This window comes from Seriola lalandi, unplaced genomic scaffold, assembly GCF_002814215.2.
Source record: "Seriola lalandi dorsalis isolate HSWRI2012SDOR001 ecotype SW California unplaced genomic scaffold, Sedor1 jcf7180002054901, whole genome shotgun sequence".
Taxonomy (NCBI): Eukaryota; Metazoa; Chordata; class Actinopteri; order Carangiformes; family Carangidae; genus Seriola; species Seriola lalandi.
In genome coordinates, this window is record NW_019525453.1 from 727147 (window position 1) to 750216 (window position 23070).

The 23070-nt window shown below is 43.7% G+C and overlaps 3 protein-coding genes across 4 annotated transcripts; all 3 read left to right on the forward strand.

The window, feature by feature from the left end:
• The first annotated feature begins 417 nt into the window (after nt 1–417).
• Nucleotides 418–8629, forward strand: LOC111672788 (very long chain fatty acid elongase 4-like). Its single transcript, XM_023430358.2, has 7 exons — nt 418–691; nt 2440–2531; nt 3202–3389; nt 4246–4326; nt 5337–5508; nt 5704–5831; nt 7252–8629. The coding sequence occupies exons 2-7, from the start codon at nt 2465–2467 to the stop codon at nt 7531–7533; spliced, it is 918 nt and encodes a 305-aa protein (XP_023286126.1). The 5' UTR covers nt 418–691; nt 2440–2464; the 3' UTR covers nt 7534–8629.
• A 3170-nt stretch (nt 8630–11799) lies between these two features.
• LOC111672787 (microtubule cross-linking factor 3-like) lies at nt 11800–19596 on the forward strand. Of its 2 annotated transcripts, none has more exons than XM_087180319.1 (9): nt 11800–12144; nt 12799–13023; nt 13380–13538; nt 13934–14002; nt 14488–14757; nt 14839–15222; nt 15708–16370; nt 16503–16832; nt 17038–17112. In XM_087180319.1, exons 1-8 carry the CDS (start codon nt 11989–11991, stop codon nt 16611–16613), a joined length of 2037 nt encoding a protein of 678 aa, XP_087036445.1. In that variant the 5' UTR covers nt 11800–11988; the 3' UTR covers nt 16614–16832; nt 17038–17112. The 2 variants fall into 2 exon arrangements, with proteins under 2 accessions (XP_087036445.1, XP_087036444.1); XM_087180318.1 differs by lacking the exon at nt 17038–17112 and adding an exon at nt 19529–19596 and having other exon boundaries at nt 11900–12144.
• Nucleotides 19597–19648: 52 nt separating this feature from the next.
• LOC147817740 (uncharacterized) lies at nt 19649–23064 on the forward strand. Its single transcript, XM_087180320.1, has 5 exons — nt 19649–19792; nt 20722–21057; nt 21587–21654; nt 21760–22657; nt 22767–23064. The coding sequence occupies exons 1-5, from the start codon at nt 19649–19651 to the stop codon at nt 23001–23003; spliced, it is 1683 nt and encodes a 560-aa protein (XP_087036446.1). The 3' UTR covers nt 23004–23064.
• Nucleotides 23065–23070: the final 6 nt, after the last annotated feature.

Consider the following 23070-nt stretch of genomic DNA (forward strand, 5'->3'; position numbering starts at 1 on the left):
CCTGAGGCTGTGCCAGAGCAGGAGAGATGGTGTTTGCAGACAACAGGTGACACTGGGATCCAATGATAGCTTGACAGCACCATCTGGTGGGATAAACCAGGCAGGCACGACAAAATGCTAACACCAGCTACCTGCTGAGAAAAGTATATGGATGTAGACAGTTTTTTTATGATAGGACAACAATACGTATCCATAGTGTATCAGTTTATTTAGATTAATAACGTTATTTCGTTATTTAGTTAACAAGTTACTTCGTTGGCTAATTAGTTTTTTAGACATACATTGCTAAAAGCATTAAATACCGAGAATGGATAGAAGAAAGTAGGGCCACTAGCTGAGCTGCCAAGGTCCGCCGCGTGCGCGCGCGAGGCACGAGAGTGAAGTCCCGCATGCGCATTACCAACTGGCTTCTCTGTGTTCAGGAGGTTGGGAGAAGATGATGCGGCTGAGCATGCACGGACCGGATGCATAATTGGCCTACCTTAGTCATAGATTTCCATTTGCCTTGTCTAGTTTCTTGCCAAATTACTGTTTAATGTCGAACTACAGCCGGAGCGGCGTAGAAAGTGATTAACGGTGACGGCAGAAGAAAAAGAAGAAGAGACAGAAGAAGAGGAGCGAAGCAGTAGCTGAGAGGAGCAGGGCATCAAATTGCACCGGATGTCATTACACGCTCTTAAATATCGAGGACGTGAGTAGCTGCGTTTTTTTTCCCAACATTCGTGTGTGTTATATTTAATAGGGAAACACTTTTTTTGTACATATATATATTTGTTAGAGTTTGGTAGCTAATCTTATTCTCGTCTTCATCCGCTCTCAGACCAGTTCAGCCACCCACCTGTTAGTCTGGGCATAAACGCATATTTGAATTAACCTAAAATCCCTAAGATAAAACAAGTGTCAATGATTTTATTGGCCATTGAAGGGTTGGGCCTCTTTTGAAACAAACTGTGCTATCTGTGAGGTATATTTCATTGTTTTATTATTATGGCAAAATTACAAAAAAACAATGTTAATTTTGCAGTGTGCAGGTTTTATTCTCATATTTTCGTCATGAACAAGGCTTTTGTAGCGTGCCATAGCACATGAAGGCAGATAACCATCAAACAGGCTTGTGGGTCGTTGGGCATTTGTACTTACAGGCCTACATCTAAGCTCGTTGATCAATTGAATTTAAGCCTCTTGAGCGGTCCGAGCGAAACCTGCTGACACATGCGCCCCTGTCTTTTTGTGTGCGCACAAACCCAGTTAACCCTCTCTAGCTGATCTCCCTCCGCAACTGAACTGTGGCTCTGTTATTATATGAAGTCCTGCAAAAAAAATGTCCACACCCATGTGCAATATTGCTCTGAGATACTCTCCTCTCAGGGAGCACTCAGCACTGGACTGGACAGTAGTTACTGTATCCTTATGCAATTAAACATTTAAAGGGCAGCTGATCTGACGCATCGGATTAATTATAGATTAATATGGAGACACCTGCTCTCAGGTGGATAAGAAGTTTTTGTTATGCAATGATGCTTAAATAGAATCAATGAGCTGCACGCCTCTCTCTCTCTCTGTCTGTCTCTCTCTCCCTCTCTCTCTCCCTCTCTCTCCCTCTCTCTCTCTCGATGTAAAATGTACCATTACTACTAACTTTCAGTCAGGTTTTTTCCATATTTGTCCTGTTGAAAGTGAGTTAAATGATGTTAACAGGTTAATAAAGGAATTATCTATCTATCTATCTATCTATCTATCTATCTATCTATCTATCTATCTATCTATCTATCTATCTATCTGTGAGAGAAAAAAACCACTGTCAGAAACAGAGAAAAAGGAATTGCCCAATATCCTCCATTCTGCTTCCTACAATTATGTTAAAGTGTTGTGACTGACCAGCAATCATAAGAATCATTGGAAAGTGCATTATCATCTTGTGGAGGTTAATGTTACCATACTGTTCCAAATGAGGGCCAGTGATGAGAGGCCTAATGTGCTCTTTTAGGATGTTTACAGCAGTGCTGAAAAGAGCATAATTGAAAAGCTTTATCCATGCATTTATTATGAGCTGAGTATGACACAGTATCATGCCTATCCCAGACTAAATGGCTCTTACTTTCTGTTTTCAACGTATTATCTGGAAAGAAGTCAATTTAACAGGGTGGATGTTGAAAGATGTTATCCTGGTGTGCAGTCCAGACAACACTGGCATGATAAATATGTGCACACCAACAATTGTAAGCTTGTCATGGTAGCGATGTTTTTCAGTAGTTTACAAGAGTACGTGGACAGACTAATGCACACTGAGAACACAAAATGAGTCAAGAATGTAGCTCCTCATGCTCTTTGTTAACGTGATAGGACACGTATGGCCTGTAATTTAATTTGGGTGGTCCTGACTGACTTTGACTCTTTTGCCTCCCTCACTCTCTCTCTCTCTCTCTTTCCCTGCTGCAGTATAATCAAGACCAAAGGCAGAGCCATGGAGGTTGTAACACATTTTGTGAATGACACTGTAGAATTTTACAAATGGAGCCTTACTATAGCAGGTAAGATCTTTACAATCACTCGTTTCTAAAATTCACAAGAGCAGTGTGCCGCTTCATCATGCATGACGGTTACAAACTAATCTACCACTGTTTTCATTGTCATTTATCCATATTGTGGACTACGATAAGGCTTTAGTCGCCATTTTACTTGTAGAGATGTTATAAATGCAATGCAAAGTCTGACAGGTCAAAGTTGAACCAGGAAGCGGCCACTGATAGTTTGTGCAGTAATTTTTGAATTCAGTTTGTTTTCACCTCCAAATACATGGTTTAGATAATATGGTCAAACTGGGCACTTAGTTAAAAAAAAAAATGCTCAGTTACTCATGTGGTGATGTCTTTTGCACTCTAATTAAGTAATTTGTCATTGTCACTTATATGGATAATGTCAACAGAAAGGGCAAAAGCTCTGGATTAAATTTATTGCTTAAGTGATTGTTTGAATACCACAATGCAACATATCTAGCATATGGCTTACCTGATACACTTGTGTCACACCGAAGTGACAGAAATAAAGATAAAGGTTGCGGAAGTGTATGTGAAGTTAATTTTAGAAAGCGAGCTGACCGTGCGCGCTAGATTTGTGATAACTTTTACAGTTGTCGATCTGTTACTTCGACTTTACTACTCACATTTTCCCACCACTGACATTAACCTGTTTTTCCTCCAGACAAGAGGGTGGAGAGCTGGCCGATGATGGCATCCCCCCTCCCCACACTGGCCATCAGCTGCCTGTACCTGCTCTTCCTGTGGGCGGGGCCTAGATACATGCAGGACCGCCAGCCCTACACACTGAGGAGGACCCTCATAGTCTACAACTTCAGCATGGTGGTCCTCAACTTCTACATCGCCAAAGAGGTCAGCGCCACTGTGGACTATGTGTTAACATGTAGATGATTAAATACACCGGCCCATAAATGCAACATGTATGACTGGCTGGCATGACATGACTCTTGTGAGTCTAAAGGGCAACTACTTAATAAGCACAAGACAAACTCTGTAGAGTGAGTTCAGTGTCTGACCCTATAGGCTACAGCTTCTCTGCCACAATGTAATAAAATAACAGCATCTGCATCACAAGTCACAAGGTGTAAAAATGGCCCCAAAAAACTTTTTGGGGCCATTTCTTTTGTTTCGTGTCATTAATCATTCACATCTAGCATGGTGCATATTTGCAGTGAGCCTCACAATGTTCATTGAGGATTTTATACAGAAAATTATATTGGTGGAGGCACCGTGCGCCACCAGCGAACCTGTCCACAGTCACGTACCTACTACTTAACATAAAGAGAGAAACACTTCCTCAGTTTGGTCACTCTAATTATTAGAGTGACCAAACAGAGGAACCACTTAAATGTCATATTAGAGTCTAATATGACATTTAAGTGGTTGAACCCATTGTTCTGGAAGCAGCTGTAGCAGTTGCTGCAATGTGCTGAGCAGAAGATAGATTCAACCAATGATCTGTGATCCTTGAAACTCGAAAATAGTAGGTAAAATATTTAAATTCCTAAAAGGAATTGAAGGACTTGAATATTTTACATGAAGTAACTTGTTTAGTCATGGTGTCATGTCCGTGCTTTCACCCTGCTTGTTTGAAAAAAAATATGAGGCAACCAGGATTTATTTGTGTTCACTGCAGTAGTTAATGGCTTTTTCAAGTCATTTTTTTTTTTCCTCTTAACCTTCTTCTGACATTGTGGTTTCTCATCAGCTCCTAATAGCCACTAGAGCAGCCGGGTACAGCTACCTCTGTCAACCTGTCAACTACTCCAATGATGTCAATGAAGTCAGGGTAAGCCCATCCCCCCCCCCCACACACACACACACACACACACACACACACACACACGCACACCAGACAAAGCTGTACACATCCCACATGCCAGTGCACAAACTGCATTAATTCAACAAAAACGTTTTAACCTTCACTAATCACATATGAAGCAACAGGGTTTTCAAGGTCTATCAAGTGGAATGATGCTGTAATCTCACTGTTGAAGTTCAGAAGATGACTTCATCTATCAGTGTATTTACTTTTGTCAAGGGCTAAATGAGACAAGAAGCAGAGGGAGGATTTAGAGGTAAAAGTTTATATCTCTAGTGATTCCAGGACAAAGAGGGTGTGGCCCTGCACTCAGAGAGGCGGGAGTAATTGGTCTCGCCACCCTAAAACTCCACCCCCCATCTCAGGCCTTGCTCTTCCATGATGGCATCACTAAGCAAGAACAGATGTCACCGTGCCATGGCTTAGAGATCAACCTTGTCTACTATGTGCACATGTGTAGCGGACGTGGAGGAATATGGCAGAGTCAAACAGGACAACATAGAGAGATGGTTTGTGATGGTATATCTTAAAGTGGAAAGATCTACATGTTTGCTCTCCAGATCTCCACACATCATTTTAGAATTAAACCCGGAACTGAAAATTTCCTCTCTGAGATCAATAAATTGTTGGCCTATCCTATTTTACATAAGATATCTCTGCTGTTTGTGTTACTGTACAATTGAAATATGACAGGCAGCAGATTTCCTTCATTGGTTGTTGCCTGACTCTACTTTTTCCCTTCTTTCTGTTTTAGTATTTTATTCTTTCCTGTTAGACCTTGTTCACAGTTGTAACCCTGGAAATAGCTCTCTGCAGTGGAGTAATTATTAGCAGTACTTCACTTTACAGGACGTGGAAATGTCTGCAAATTGTATCCAGAGACAAGCTTTCATCTATTAAAGATGCTGTCGTGTTAGCGTTTAAGATCCACCACAGCGCACAGCAATTATTCACTCTGCCCCGTTTGATGTCTTTAGATAGCATCTGCTCTTTGGTGGTACTACATCTCCAAAGGAGTGGAATTCTTGGATACAGTCTTTTTCATCCTGAGGAAGAAGTTCAATCAGGTCAGCTTCCTCCACGTCTACCATCACTGCACCATGTTCATCCTCTGGTGGATTGGCATCAAGTGGGTTCCCGGCGGACAAGGTGAGTAAAAGGATTTTAATTTTTTTTTTTTTTTTTTTTAATATCCTGCTGATAAATTAATCAGATTGCTTTCGCCTTTGTTCTTAAATCTTCCCACTTCTGGCTTATGAAGAACTAGTTTTCACTCGCATGCTAACCATTCATAAACATCGTGACCACCATCGCATCTGATACAAATGTCACACTTTTCCACAGCGTTTTTTGGTGCAACCATCAACTCTTCCATCCACGTCGTCATGTACGGTTACTATGGCCTGGCAGCATTGGGACCTCAGATGCAAAAGTACCTCTGGTGGAAGAAATACCTCACCATTATTCAGATGGTTCGTATTACTTTATTGCTTTTTTTTTTTTTTTTTTTTGCATTGTACATGTGCAGATGTAAAAAATTTGGTGAAATATATATAATATTGCAATTAAGCCTTTGAAACAGTTGGAAGCACTAGAAGAAGATAAATGAGTTATATCAATATCATAGTATTAAAGGCTTTGAGAAAGAAAAATGTTTTACAGAGAAGCAGTTGAGATATGTGACAGTTCTTAGTTTGCCACTGTCTTTCTGTCCATTTTTAAATGATTGTTCCTATATAAAATATTATTTTATGTACATACATCATAAGGAATGTTTTTACAAAAACAACATACAGACGGGTGACAAATTAAAGGAAAAACCAACATAACATGTCTTAGTAAAGTGTTGGGCCACCTTGTGCCGCTTCGACGCTCCTTGGCATTGATTCTACAAGTGACTGAACTCTGCTGGAGGGATTTGGTGTTTTGATGGTGATGATGGCAACACCTCTAACATCAGCACAACTGAAAACCCACAGGAGATGGGAGATCTGGTCACTGTGACAGCTATAGCCTATGATTCACTTCATTTTCGCACTCATTAAACCATTCAGTGCCCCGTGCATGGGGTCATTACCATCCTGGAAAACACCACTCCCATCAGAACAGAAATGTTTCATCGTAGCATAAAGGCGATCACTCGGAACAACTGTGTATTGGTTTGCAGTGACTCCTCCCTCTAAGGGGACAAGTAGATCCAGACCATGGCAGCAAAATGCATAACAGAGCCACCGGATCCCCTCACTGTGAGGGTCAAGCATTCAGGCCTATACCATTCTCTTTGTCTACACCCCACATGCACTCACCCACTTGTTGAGAGCACGGTGAAGGACGAAATCTCAGATGCGCATTCATCTTTCTAATGAGGAGCTTATGCACTGCACCCCTCCTCTAATATCCCTCTCCATGTAGCTGTCGACAGACTGTTCTTGCTGACAGTCTGATCACGTCCTGTATTGACCTTCTCTTTCACCTGAGGAAGAGTTTCTCTTCTTTTTTTCCTTACATGCAAACTAATGCATCACAGTGCATCAAATATCTCATAATGTCTGACACTGTTTACTGACGTCCCATAGATCCAAATACACATATCAGTGAAGTCACTGTTCCTATGGAAACACAAGCCAGTTCTTCCAAAGTCACTTAGATCTTTTCCTCTTGCCACCTGGATACTGAATCAGAATGAACTGGGCCACAGAGCATGACTGGACAGGTTTTTCCTTTAATTTGTCACCCATCTCTGAGAAAGGAGCTGCTGTAATTAACACATGGTCACACCAATGCTTTGTTGTTTCATTAGATGTATTCTGCAAGTCCATTGCATATTTACTGTGTTTCAGGCTGTTTTTCATTGCGAAATGATTATGTGTCTACATTTTGTGTGTTGAACAGATCCAGTTCCACGTGACCATCGGCCACGCCGGCCACTCCCTCTACACTGGCTGTCCGTTCCCCTGCTGGATGCAGTGGGCTCTGATTGGCTACGCCGTCACCTTCATCATCCTCTTCGCTAACTTCTACTACCACGCTTACAGAGGCAAACCTTCCTCCTCGCAGAAAGGAAGCAAACCCGTCGCAAACGGCACTTCCGTGGTCACTAACGGTCATAGCAAAGTGGAGGAAGTGGAGGATAACGGAAAAAGGCAAAGGAAAGGAAGAGCAAAAAGGGAGTAAAGAAGGAAGTGGGGCTTGCTTGGTGATAAACAGAAAAGGTTGTTTTAAGGGCCAGAGAAGGAGAGAGGGTAGGGAAGGAACAGAGAGTTCAAACCAGACGACCATCCCTGCAAATTATGTAGACGGATGGGATTTGTGACCAACTTGAGAGGGAGAATGGGTAGCACTGTGTATTTGTGGGTGTGTCTGTAATGGGTTCTGGTTTTGAAAAGAAGAGAGGGGTGTTGGTTTTCTCCATAACAATTTTTTTTTTTGAAAGTGCTGACCACGTAGGCTCTGTGCTCTTCTGTCCAACTGTGTTTTGGACCATGATAGGACCAATATATTAAAGGACCTACAACCTGCTCAGCATCCACTATCTTATCAACCAAAATTCACCTCCAACTTTTGTACTCTGGATACCAGTATTGTTTTAACTGAAAGCTTAAATAGTCTTTAATATGCTGATTTATTTTATAGTGCTCTAAAAGATCGTTAAAGGTTTTAACTATTACCAACAAAGGAACATGCAGAGGTTTATACCAAAGGATTTTTTTCCTGGTTTCAGGGGAAATTTTTGTTTACGAATAGTTAGAATTACGTGAGGTTAGCAAATAAAAAAAAAAAATTAAAAAATCACATTATAAATTTCTCACATCTGCCATCTGCTGGATTCAATTACTTCTACCAATCCAACACGTCATGGACTTTACATTTCATTCCTGTCTCAAACTGATATAACTGTGCTGCATTTACGTAATGACTTGCTATTTTCTTTGTGTTCATTGTGAATTAAAAACATTTAAGGGGGAGGGGTTGTAGTTTCTTTTAGAATTTATGCAAATTTGTGGGTGTCTTTGTTATAATACATATTTTTTTGTGGGTCCTCATGATTTTTTTTTTTTTTTTTTGCTGTGCGATGTAGCGGAGGTGCAAGAACAAGAGCTTGAAGTTCAGCTCAGTATTATCTCACTGCCACTTAGGACTGAAGGGAAACTCATCCTGATCCTTTTTTTTTAATATGAAAAACAAATGGTAATTTCATTGTCTCATTAAAATGAAAACGAATCAGCTTCTGGCTGCACATAAAATGAAATAAAGACCAGCACCCCATAAACTGTTTGTGTGTCTTTGTGTTAGTTTTTGGTGTGAGCATGTGAGCACAAACTGAATTTGCAAATCACTAAATCAGCTACTTTACTGATAAAGCAAGTGTTGTACTCAAAATGTCAACCATTATGAACCTAATCTCAAACTAAGTTATTCCCATTTTCCTCATGATGTAAAGAGCTATTATAGGTGTGTGTGAGAGAGAGAGAGGGAGAGGTAAGGCTGTGTCTTTGCCCTGTCCAGACAGATCTGCCCTAATCTTTGGGGGTAAATTGGCTTTAGCTCCAAAAGAGCTTATTTCCACGTCACTCCATGAGTTACCCAGGAAAACAGGTCACTGGAAGAGAAGCCTCCACTAATCTGCCATCAGGTCGCTACTGCTCTCAAACTGTATGGATTAGTTAACATTTGGCTTTTGTATAGTGCTGATTTACATTACTATACAATATATGTACTTTTTATTTTTAAGAAACAACCCTCCCTCTTATCCACATCTTCTTTTTCCACATACTTGTCATGTTCATTCTGCTGTGACAAACACCATAACCCACTGCTCTTTGACCACATGCTGGATTCACTAATGGCATCTATTAAATTATTCATCCACTATCGCATTTATTCCGTTTTTCTTGATACATCATGTTTCAGACTGCAGAATCTTTTTCATGCCCAGCAACTGTGTTTAGTATGTATTTTCTGATTTATGTATTTTTGTGTTTTTGAATGGTTTCCTCCCCAATTACTTAACACACATCTTCCTTGCTCCGTCCTACTGTGCATGCACCACTTAACACGCCTCTGACTTATCCTGGTGCACCACCACCTGTCTCTTTCCATCCATGGCATCACAATGGAGATGGAGGGAGGAGATGTGAATGACTGACTGGATGAGATGGATGAGATGAGTGAGATGAGGTGTATTCGTCCTCCTCAGGGACACAGAGGGATCTAAGCCAGGGACTAAGAGGATTGCAAAAGGCTGAGGCTTTTCTATCAAAGACGTTTGGCACAGGTCACTATAACCTGCATCCCTGCTGCTGCAGGTACATGTGCACACAAACCTATATGCACACACAGACCTAGACTTTGGGCATATACTAGCAAGTGCACTTTGATATAGGATTGTAAGTGAATATATCCCTATGCAATACTCAATATTGTAGCGTAAAACAAATTGCTGGTTCCTAAACACATCATTCAGCCCTTGTGTTTTATAATGTGACACAAACTTAAAGGGCAAGAGTTTTATTAGCTGACTGACAGTCGACAGACCCACCCAGTCTTTTGAGAGGACCAGCCTGTTGGAGGGTGAGGGGTCAGTTTGCAGGGGTTAAATCCTCACAAACCTGACCTGTCACTCACTCATCTCATTAGCAATTATATGACTAAGGAGCTCATTCTAGTCCAACAGAGTGGAAACAGTCAGCGTTTTACTGGCCCTCCGTCTGTGTGGGACAGATTGCCTTCAGGGTTTGTGCTGAGGCAAGTTATATGTGTGGAGAGCACCCTCTGCTGGGCTGGAACTTAGCTACTGTAAGACATCTTGTGAGTGACATAAGGACAAAACGAGGGGCCATATAATGAGATGTCTGGAAAAAGTGAGTGAGACATGCTGTATGTGCGCCCCGAGAGCAATACTGTCAAGAAACAAGAAGGCTAATAATACTGTAAAAACACTGCAGTTTAATCCAACCTTCTGCAGACAGTAAAAGTTGGTCATTTAAATGTTTTCAAGTGAGTATGCAAATTTAGGTTTAATTAAGGTATTTCTTATGTTTTTTTCTGATATTTTGAAATATTATCCTCACGCTCAAAACATAGCACAAATTTAAGCTCAAACATCTTTGTTGTCATGAAAACCACACCAGCTGAAGTCCATATACTACTAATGAAAGCCACAAGGTGTGGCTGAGAGCTCCGGTAACTTGACTTTATTGTGGATAGTGTTTTATTTAGTCTGAAATTATTACAACAGAATATGGTGAATATACTAATAGTAATTAAAATTATTTATTGATCAATTAATTTAAGCAGTCTGTCATAGTCTGTTCTAAAACATTTTTAACATTAATAATATCCAAAGTATCAAATGTGTAGAAGTATCAGAAAAGATCTAAATTGATGTTTATGGGGCTTTTTTTTTTGTCAAATTTATATGCTACAACCTGCTTTAGCAATTCAGTACTAAATTATTGAGCGGGGGTGGGGGTTTTTGGGGGAGTCGCTTCCTGGTTTGACGTACAACCCTACGTCATATGGCCTGTGCCCCTGCAGTGCCTGGTGGTACCCTGTGTCAGCGACTCTTCACAGTGATGCGGCAAGGATTCACCCATTCTGAGGAGCTCTCTGTGAAAATGCTTTTGTTTGGACTTTTTGTGTTCCTGCCGGTCAGTGGCTGCATTCGCTCCAGTAAGATACAGCTCACCCTTAACGGTCCCGGGCTAAATAAGCAGGCCTGCACCTCTCTTTTAAAGTTAGGCCCTGGGTCAGCAGATGAGGGCTTCGAGAAAGTCTTGGAGAAAAGCGGCATCTAGTGGCTCACCTCCTTCAAATTAAAGTTGTTGTTGTTGTTGTTTTTTTAATCTATTTGAATGGTGGAGCATAATCTACATCAATCCAAGCTGTGTAATTAAGGCCTGCACGTTTTTCACAGATTATTATTATTTGTATTTTTCATTCCTCTCTATTCGAAACTATATGTTTTGGAGTTCATTTTAACGGAGCAGAGGATGAAGCCTGCCGCCAGCGGCGCTGCAGATCCTCCATCATCGTCAACATCATCAGCAAACAATAACGCAGGGAGGAGGAGGCAGCACCGGGCTCCCTCGCCGGCCAGAGCCCAGGAAGGGACGAGCAAGCGAGCATCCAGACACCCAGGCAGGTGCAGACCTCCGCTTGTCGCAGGAAGGAGCAGAAACGTCGGGGTGAAGCAGAGTCTGAGGTCTGCAGACGGAAGGGAGAGGGAGCCCGAGAGCCGCGGAGGAACAGCTGTTCACCCGGATGGTGCTGAAGCTGATCTAGTCAGACCAAACAGGGCGGATGCTGTCGCGGAAGATCCGACAGATTCGTCAGCAGCGGCCCGTCGTTCCACTTTACGCTTACCCTGCTTTAGTGGTGACTCTAACCAGCGTTTGCTGTCCGGCAGAGCCTCGTCTACCTTTTCGGTGAAAGCGAAAGAGAAGAAACCCGGAGAGGAAGAGACGAGGGAGGAAGGAGGAGGAGGAGGAGCGCAGATACAGGGAGAGAACCGGCGTTCCTGTGGGCTGCAGAGCGGGCCTCGGTTTGGGTTTGTGGAGAGGGGGATGCTTACAGGCTGAACTGATCCACTACCATCTGCAGAAGAGACTCAAGAAAAGCGGTGCAAAGATGCAAACCAAGGCGACCAACATGGGCACGGAGGAGGCCGCTCAGGGAGAGCTGGAGCCGGCTGCAGAGGCGACAGAGGCGGGGTCCGTGACACAGCAGGACCAGGCCCTTCAGGACGAGATGGAGAGACTGCTGGAGGAAAATGAAGATCTCAAGGTTTGATACATATTAGTTTTTACTCCACGCTGGTGCTCTGTCATCACTGTGGAGCTTTCTCAGATACAGTAGATAAAAACACAGTGTCACCTCACCGGAATGAGTAACAAAACAGACATTTGCTTTTGCACATAGGTTTGTATTTTCCCTCTGGAGCCATAAAACCGGATTGTATCTCGTGTTTGTGTCATTACTGACCGAAAGACACAAATACACACCAGTTGATTTGTCTGTTCATCCTTCATGTCCTTGCCAAGAATAGAAAGCTCGGACCTAAACTGAAAACAGGCAGACTACAGATAACTAATTGGACTGGTATCGATCTGGTGTGATCAATGGTATCTAGTGTCCAGAAGGGATCTGCATTGCATGTATGTGACATGTTGGCATTTGCGGGAAATAGGCCTATATGTGGAATACAATTTGTAAAAAATAAAAAATAAAAACCATGCAGCTGACATCTAGAAATTATTACAATTCCGATTGTGTGCTTTTTTTTTTCTATGACTATATTTAACTCATGTCCAAAAACATCCAGAATCTGTGGAGTTGAAAATGAGATTTAAATATAAAAGCAGTAGAGATTATCCATAGCTACTCCTCATCTAAACTATATACATCACATACAGTAATCTTTGCTTGTGGTTCCACTAGTGTGAGATTGAAGAGATGAGGACAGAGATGGACGAGATGAGAGACACTTTCTACGAGGAAGACACTTGTCAGCTGCAGGAGATGAGGCGTGAGCTAGAGAGAGCCAATAAAAACTGCCGGATCCTGCAGTACCGTCTGAGGAAGGCTGAGAGGAAGAGGCTGCGCTACGCCCAGACGGGAGAGATCGATGAGGAGCTGCTCAGGAGTCTGGAGCAGGACCTGAAGGTGTAGAGGGGAGGGGAAGCTGCTCGACTGTGTGTGTGTGTGTGTGTGTGTGTGTGTGTGTGTGTGCGTGTGTGTCCGATTTGATGCAGTTTGCAAAACATTTGGGTCGAGGAGGGGTCTCTGCTACAGGATAAAACATTGCATTTCTACAATACAACTTTTCACAAGACAAACTACAATCATTGTAGCTTAAATGCTACACATTTTAATGGTGTATTAATTGTTTTGGGAAGGTGTGTGAAAAGCTCAAAGCCCATATGACCTTTTTAAAGGTGAAGATAACATATCAGAAAAGGGCAGGGAACATATAGTATATAAGTGCAGTTTTCAGTTTCATCACATTACAATCCCTGCAGGTAGCGAAGGATGTGTCTGTGAGGCTGCACCATGAGCTGGAAAAGGTGGAGGAGAAACGCACAAAGACAGAGGAGGAGAATGAAAAACTGAGACAGAAACTCATCGAGGTGGAAGTGACCAAACAAGCTCTGCAGAATGAACTGGACAAAACCAAAGAGGTAAGTAAACACTTACCCACATCCGTCTACATCACACCCATTAATGAGAACGAGGTAATTGAATTTGAAGCACTGCTGAAGCTACAACCGAGAAACGAAATGTAATGTGACATAGATGTCTGCTTTAAAAAATTGAATTATAGCCTTATTTTAGTCTTAAAAAAGCTGTAAACCTGGGGCGCCCATGGCTCACCTGGTGGAGTGTGTATGATTTATTCTTAGTCCTTACCACAGCGGCCCAGGTTTGACTCAGGCCTGTGGCCCTTTGCTGTATGTCCATTCATTAAGGCATAAAAGCCCCCAAAAAACCATAACAAATCAGACACATTGAAAATATATGAGAAATTCATCAATTCAGAAAAACATTAACTTTTCAACTCACTGTCCTTCAATAGTCTCAAAAGAGAAGAGGAAGCAAGGACATCCAGAAAACCGATAAGAAAGCAGCACAGACTCCTACTGAGGTGAGATGTCATAACCATGTTTTTTCTTTTCTTTCTTTTTCTCGCATAAAAAAAAAAAAAAAATCACATTGTCCAAAGTAATGAAAAAATAATTCTGTAATTATCTCTCAGTCGTCTTTGTGAAGTCTTGCCATGGATATGTATGAATAAGACTTACGAGGTTCCTGCAGGTTTAACTCACATCCTTATGTAATGTACTCAAGTCACACAGTTTGCTTTTGACCTCCAGTCACTTGAAAGAGAAGTATATGTAAATGAAAGCAGAGTTTGCAGAGCTCCAGCACTTTGGACTTAGTAGACGTCAAACATCGTCTTGGTCCAGTGATGGATAACGTTTGGCTTAGAAACGCTGTGGAACAAAATCTTCCCTCTAATCTTAAGTCCCTCTGTGTTTATGTCTTATTGCAAAGAGGAATTCACTGAACTTTGGGATTAAGTTTTACCCTTTTCTACTCGCCTATTACTACTTTCTCTTTGTGCTGCAGGAGGACAATGAGGACCTTAAGTGCCAGCTAGCCTTCATCAAAGAGGAAGCTGTGCTAATGAGAAAGAAGACAGCCAAGATTGACAAAGAGAAGGACCGACTGGAGCAAGAGCTGCAGAAGTACCGCTCCTTCTATGGAGAACTAGACAGCACCCATCCTAAAGGAGAGGCCGGGGGACCACCCACCACCCGTGAGTCAGAGCTGAAGCTACGGCTCCGCCTGGTGGAAGAGGAGGCCAACATCCTGGGGAGGAAGATAGTTGAGTTGGAGGTAAGAGCAGACAGTGCGAGATGGGGTTTTTTTGGAGTGGAAGTGATGTGATTTTTGAGCTGGTCTCCCTCTTTCCCACAGGTTGAGAACCGAGGCCTGAGGGCTGAGCTTGATGACCTCCGTGGTGAAGGAGAAGGAGCTGGGAGCTCTGGGTGTGGAGCGATGGGTGGGCCAGGCTCAGGGCGAGGCCTGGGGGAGGATCTGACCGAGCTCCGACAGCAGCTGCAGTTGGTGGAGGACGAGGCAGAGCTTCTGAGGAGGAACCTAGCTGATGCCGAGGAACAGAACACGAGGGTGACTGCAGAGCTGAACAAGTTACGGTTCAAAGCCGGCACCCACGAGGGAAGCGCCAGGCATGGAGGAGGAGGGGGCACAGGAGGTTCAGGGATTGATGTAGCAAAGGCAGAAGCCCTGCAGGAGGAGCTGAAGGCAGCGAGGCTACAGATTAATGACCTAAGTGGAAAGGTATGAAAGGCTGTTTAATTGTATTGACACTGATTTAATAATTTCCTTTTGATTATGAGCCAACAACGCTTAAAATATTCTGCCGTAACCAAAAAGTACATCTGAGGCTGATGCGAATGTCATTAGATTTGCAGGTATTTGGTCATAAACTGAAATATTGGAAAGATTTCAAGATTTCACTCAAGACATTTCACTCAAAACCACAAATGTGAACCTCATGGTGGCGCTAGATGAAAAGTCATGGGATAACCAAAGGCATTAGGATAATCCTCTGGGGAACATAAACAGCTGTGAAAAATTTCATCCAATAGGACCAGAGTGGTGGGCTGTCCAACCGAGAGACATAGACATCCACAGAGCCATGTCGCTGACGTGGCTAAAAAGTATCTTGACTCATTTTGAAATCTTTTTCTTCATGATGTTTTATTTTTGTAAAACTCTGATTTCAAAATGTTTTTACCGTACCTCTCTTTGTGTTTCCTCAGGTAATGCAGCTGCAGTATGAGAACCGTGTGCTCCTCTCCAACATGCAGCGTTATGACCTGGCCTCCCATCTGTCCCTGCGGCCCAGCCCACGTGACAGCGACGCTGAGAGTGATGCCGGTGGTGCGACAAGTGGCCGTCGTGAGAGCGACGAAGACTCCACCTCTTCCCGTCTCGTCCCACCTCACCGCAAACGTGAGGGCCCTGTAGGTGGAGAAAGTGACTCAGACGAGGTCAGAAACAATAACGGCAGCAGCCGTTGCCTGACGCCCACACGGGGCCTCTACACCCCCACTGGACCCGAGGGCGCCGCCTCTTCTGCCTTGGCCCGCTTCCTACCCGGGGGCCGGTGCAGCTTGCGCGACAGGCAACAAATGATTGACATCCGCGTGGAGGCAGAGAGGCTCGTTCGGACCATCGACCGGCTCATCGCTGACACGGCCACCATCATCTCAGAGGCGAGGGTCTACGTTTCCAATGGCGACCTGATGCTTGGGATAGGAGGGGAGGATGGTGGAGAGGAAGATGGGGGCAGGATAAGGGAACATGAGCTACTGTATCGCATTAATGCCCAGATGAAGGCCTTCAGAAAAGAGCTGCAGGCCTTTATAGACAGACTGGAAGTGCCAAGGCTGGAGGACAGGGACACAGAGGAGCCACTGTCGGTGAGACAACACTAAAAACGTTCATGAGTTTCGTGGTGGCATATGAAATGTCTCACAATGCTAACTCTGTTTCTTCCTTTTTCTCACTTAATCCAACCTCTTGTTTCTCATCTGTTATGGTTGGTCACCCAGATGTTCCAGCCCATCATTTTGCTCATCCTCATCCTCGTGTTATTCTCATCCCTCTCTTACGCCACCATCTTTAAACTCGTCTTTCTTTTTACTCTTTTCTTTGTTCTGTGATGTACGCTTCCCTTAATCACATCATCCCTCGTTTGTTTCTTTTGCTCTGTTGATTTTCTTTCCTCCCCACATCATTTGTTGCCAAGGTAACCGAAAGCACAGAAAAAAAACTCAGCACTTGCCACGGCTGCAATCACATTCAGCGAACTGTGGCTAGATTCAACACTGGAGTCTACAATACCCATAACACATCACTGTCTGCATCGGTCCCTTGAGAAGGTGAGAAGAAAAGCTTGTTTACACTAGAGTTGATACAGTGTGAACAAGGACATAGCTACTCAATTTATAGAAATGGAGGGTTATACAGGGTTAACATTGAGCTATAAGGTCACAAGACTGTAGCGGAGGAAGCCTAAATCACCTTTCCATGCTACTTTATGTCCTGGTTTAACCTTGCTGCTAAATATATTTCCTCTTGTAACAGGTTATGACAGCAGTCTTGTCCTCTTTGTTGTTCAGAACAACACTTCCTGTGCCATCCTGCTGTTGTTCCCTCAAGGTAATGTAAGGATAAAGTTTGTTTTTATCCCTTTCCTTAAATCCTGAAGGATTTGCCATGTATTAGGGAACACGACAGGTGGAGGAATGATGCTGATGATCCACAGGCTTCGAAACTGGAAGGAATTCTGACGATCATGTCGAGTGCCAAATGTCAGGTGTGCTCTTGGGGCCCCAAAATTCCCTACAGGGCCCCTGATTTGCAGCAGGTGTTAGTAAATGATGGCACGGCAGATGAACAGTAACAACTGTCTTTGGACGTCACTGCAGCAGGATGAGTCAAGAAGACAGTCGCAGGTTCAGGTTTCTCAAGAACATTGTATGAGATTTCACACAATTTGCTCTTTTGCACTTTTGCAACATACAATATGCAAAGCCTGCCATGATTCTATAACCTCAGTATCATTTTCCAATATAATATTGTCAAACATTAAAAGATGAGACTATATGGAGCTTACCACAAATTACATTAAAAACTGAAAAATAAAGAATGACATGCCAGGCAGCCTCTTTTTTCCTGACTACCTTCAATAAAGATATTATTTACTGTGACACATTATTACACACTGTGTCACCCACACCCATTTGGCATCTCACGGAAAAATAATTTACAGCAGAGCATGGTCACAAGACAAAATCTGCCCAAGCATCCTAAACGAGAGTAGCAACAGAGAAGCCTATTGGCCGAGAGATCGAAGCAGCTGAAATAGCTATGTAAACACTTTCCCTCTCTCCGTGAGCCCCAGTAATTATAGCCAGGATGCTGGTGACGACAGTTGTCCCATCGAGACTTCAAATGCTGGAACAAATTTGACATTATGATATTCGATCCCGGCTCCAATGGCGAGCCCACGTAAACACTAGGGAGCGGTATAAAGGCTGGGCACCCCGGCTGGAGGCTGTTTACCCTTTAGCCCGACGCTCCGGACTTAACCTCGATAACAGAGGCGTGACTAGGAGAAGGGGTCCCTTTAAATCCAGGCGGCGGGGTTTTACGTAACACAGCGGAGGAACAAGCGAGAGGGAAGCACCGGAGAGAGTGGACTTTATCAGTTGGAGAGGCCAGAGCGCAAAGCGCACAGGAAATAGACCAGGCTGAGGATTTATACTGGAGGGCAGAGAAAGCTTCTGTGTAGAGCAAGGTAAGGACAGCTGTTTATTATCGAGGTGCCAGTGACAGCTGTAATATTAATGCTGTATGGTTTGGTGCCTAAGGGGATGATTTCATTTTAAATTAACTATATTAAATTAAGACAGCGTGAACCCTAACCCTAATATTGTTTAAACCCATTGCTTTGTTTTTATTTTATTGTACTTATTTGTGATGTTTAGAGTGTAAAGTGTTTTACTTGTCTTTGCCTCTGACATATATTCACTCTTTCTGTCCCTGTCACATGCACACTGGCAGTGAAGCCAGGTTACTATGCATAGTTACAAGATTATTAATATCTCCACTCTTACATCAAAGGTGGGAGGGAGGTGACTGGTACATTCGGGCACTTTAGAGAAGGATTCTTGTCATATTCAATGATGGCAACAACAACAACAACAACAACAAGCCTGGCTCTCTTAAGTTTACTTGATAGGAGGTACAACAATAGTTACGCAGTTATATATGAAGTGAATGTTGACCAGACCACCCAGCATCTTAAGCAGATGTCAATTTCTTGAGGGCAAAAATTTTATTTTATTTTTTTAAATGCAGGTGTATTTTGAAACCAGAGCTTGTAAGTCATCCGTTGTTAGTCTGCTGCTCCTCAAAGCAAAGCCAAGATAAGTGGGTCTGAAATTCTGGTGGTAAACGGTATTAGACGCAGCTACAGAACCACGCGCCTTCATGCATACCCAACTGACGACGTGTGTGCACCGCTGGGTTAGGTTCCAAGAAAATGGCCACCTCTGTGCATGCTTGACATTTTTTTCCTTCGCATGTCGCGAGGCACACAGAGGCAGGCTGGAGGTCAGAGTGAACAAGAGTCTAACACTTGCAATGCCGTCACGCAACACTCTTGTCCACACGTGCTGCACAGGTAGGCTTACATGCCTGTGAATTTTGGACAAGAATGTCAAAGGAGAGGGCCGTAAATATCTTACCTCTGTGAGGGCAGAAAGTGTCCAACATAGCAAGTCATTTAAGCAGTTGAGACGTGTGGAAAAACTCAAATTCGATGCGATAAAAAGGTTTCGCAGGTGTCATTGCCACTGGTGTAGTAGAATGTTTAATTCTGCTTTATTTGAAGAGGTTGAAGCAAATTGAGCAGGACTGGGAAAAAAATGGTATAAGTGAGAATTCAGAATCAGATTTGTTCTTCAGTGACAGAAATACAGAGAAAAGAAGCTGAATGCAGGATTTGTTTTGCACTTTAAAAAAAACTGCCAACCATTTTTATCTCTGGTCCATGTGTTTGTCTTTCTAGTGTTTCAAGGTCATCGATCATTCCTGCCCCTCATCGTTAACTCTACAGTGACCTCTGACAGAAAAGTGAAAGGGGAAATTGCCATTCGAAGAGACCTCCGGGTATTGAGTGGCCTGCGTCATGGCAGCCATTGATCTGGAGCGTGGGCTGGAGCACAGCGGCCGGGGCTGGGGGAAAGAGAGGCCAGAGCTGATGGACAACTTTGACTCAGAGATGCAGGAGTGGGAGGACCAGCTGCAGGACATCCAGAGGAAAATCGAAGAGGTAAAGATGGAAACATGATCTCAAAATACAATTTGCTCTGAAATCTCTGACAACACACATTAAAGACCGAAGCTGGAGCAATGCAGAGGAAAGTTATTTTGGCTCAGTGGATAGTTTCGGGTAGTGAAGGGGGATTTGACTTTAAAAAATAGATTTTCAATCTATATTTACTGATGTAGAAATTATGGGAATGAACTAAAATTCAGTGGCCTGTGTTTATAGTTAATCATTTTCTCCATCTTCAACTATATAATGATTATATTATTCTGGTCTTTACCAAAAAGATAAAGAAATCCAGCTGCATATAATCACTTTGGTTTAACACAGATCCTTTTTTGTCTCACACGTGTGATACTGGAGTGCGTCAGTATGCTAATGGTTTTGTTTCCAGGTTATGAAGTGCTTCCGTCTCTGGGCTTAGAGTGTGTGTTAATTTGTGTAATTGGTGTGTATGTGCGCTGCATGCGTGCGTGTGTGTGTGTTCCATAATAAACTGCTGCCAGCACACGGACTGACTCAACCTCGTGGCCTTGTCGGAGCAATGATACAGACAAATGTTAACAAGCTAATTAAACTGTGATGTGCTGACAGACATGCTGGACACACAGGCACACACACGGTTTCGCTCTCGCTCACACACACACAGGGTTTGAAAGTGGATACTATTGGAAGTATTAAAGGTTGTTATGTCAAACAGATGCTTCAGCAAAGTGGAACAACATGTGCTGATCATAAATATAGGTTAGATTGTGCAACAGTTTTGTGATAATTATAAGACGTGTTTGCTGTGTAAACATAGTTCCTCTCGTTGAGCTGTGGTTTCCATATGGTTAGGTGGAATATGCTCATGAAGAAGTACAGCTAATTAGGAAGAATACAGGAAAATCAGCAGGAAGTTGCCAATCTTTTCATCTGTTTTCATTTTCCAGTTGTACAATGAAGTTCAGGCCCGCAGAGGAGCAAACGATATGACTGCTGACAACCAGAAGAATGGCGGTGAGTTGGAGTGTGGCACGGGGCACCACGGGAATGGCCTCTTCACGGCCGGCCATCACAGCAAGAATCACCCTGGAGCTATAACTGTGCCACATCACTATAGTAACGGCTATAACTATAACCCCAACGGGTACAGCTACCCTGTGAGTCATCAGAATGGCTACGATTATTGCCACACCAACGGCGTCTCGGAGATTGGAGACTTGTTGCAGGATTATTTGGGACAGGGGAAACAAATGAGCCGGAAGAGCAATGGAGCTCGCCACGTGGTGAGTAGAGGAAAAGCACTTCTTTTTTTTTTATCATTTCCCTGTTATTGCCTCATCCTGTTGGCATTTGCACATCTTAGGAAACCAGATAGGTGGACATGATATGAGTCAAAGCTGTGGTTCCAATATTATATAACATATTGATTACAGTAAGCTGGTTCCTTCAAGTCTGCTTACACAGACAGGTTACCAGATCGGAGTTTGTTTCGAATACTTTCACCCAAATCTTGCACTTTCCTAACTCCTGACAGAGCAGACGAGAAGAAAGCCAAGACATTAAACTGTTTCCTCGTCCACATGAAACGCTGTGTGTCCCTGCAACTTTAAAATACAGTAGATGAGAATAGTTTTAGATGAGCTATATCGAGCAATGATCAAGGGGTCAGTTGAGGTTTAGTTTTGGTAAGGTACAGTAAAGGGAACCTTGCCAGTGATCTTAAAGTAGCACGCTCTAATTTAAAGCTATTAAATATAGTATGCAGTGGTTGATATGGACTTTTAAGAAAATATATTTTCCCATCTCTCTTAGCACTTCAGTGACACAATCAAGGTGAGTCAGGCTGTCCCCGAGATCAGAGGAAGATCTGGAAACGACAGGTAAGAGGTTTCTCACCTGAGCCACATCCAGGAACATTTTATGAAATGACACATCAAGCTTATTTTGCGTATGTCTGATTTGCTTTAATGTTTATGTTTGACTAGGCTCGGTCAAGAGCGGTTTCTGGGCAGTTTTGAGGAGACTGAAAACTGGAAGAACAGAGTATCTCACATGAAGAGCTCCCCCCGCAGAGAGAGTTCCCCTAACAAAGAAAACACAGGAGCCAAGCCCCCTCTTGGACAAAGGGATGCTCCTGCTGTACAGCCACGCTCCCAGCTCCCAGTTACGACCGCCGACTCTCCCGCTCTGGACAGGAAGTCTTTTGGTCCAGGCGTCCTGGGAGATAGAAAGTGCGGCAGCCCCTCCGTTCTCAGGAAGTTCGAAGCCATGCTGCAGGAAAACGAGGGCAAAATGCTCACAGAATTAGGGGTGGTGACCCATCAGGGACCGGCCCCGGAGCCAAAGTGCCCCACCCCAGGCTGTCAGCGCAGAGCTCTGGGAGCTGCTGCAGTCGCCGGCAGGGCTCCTGTGCGTGTGTCTACCCAGAAATGCCAAGCAGATTCTGACGTGATGACAGCAGAGATAGAGCCCGGCCAAGACTGGCGGTTAGTATCAGACTCTCCTAGACAGAGCCACAGGGATCACAGAGGAGGCTACAGTGGTTCTAAAGGCTCTCACGCCAGTCCCCAGCAATCCCAGAGGAGATCACAGGTGGTGGGGAGCCCAAAGGTTAGACCCAGGGCAAACAGTGGGGCGGACAGAGATGGAGGAAGGAAGCCTGCACCCCAACACGTGGAGCCCAAAATGGACTACAGGGTGTCAAGTGCTTCCTCTGGAGCTCAGAGGATTCAAAGGGGTGGCTTAGTGGGACAGGAGTCACCAGGTTGCGGCCGAGTGAGGGATGAAGGACTTATTGAGCTGCTGGACATGCTGGACATCCAACATGAGTACAGCTCCAGTCCCAGAACAGGACACACAGCTTTCAGACAGGAGCCACAGCAGGTAGGTTCTTCTCTGTCCAGTTTCCAAATCCAATATCAGGAGCTTCATTTCAAAATTTTATAAAAGCAACCAATGAAGCTCATATAAATGCTGACATGTGTCTCTCCAGGTAAACCCAGCTGAGCTGTCACCAGTAAAACCTAAGAGGAGCTTCTCTCGTCCCGCACGGCCGGCCAACCAGCGACCTCCGTCCAGATGGGCAAGCCTCACCCCGACTGCCAGGATCACGGCCCCATCAGGCCCAATGTACCGCCCCCCAAGCCCCATGACAAGAACCCCGAGTCCGGCCCTGAAGCACCGGCCTCTCATCTCTTACTCTCTTCAGACTGAGACTGTCATTATGTGATACTTTCCCACTTCAATAGAGCTTGATCCCCCTCCCAGGGAAACCCTTCCTGTGGTTCCCACCCTCC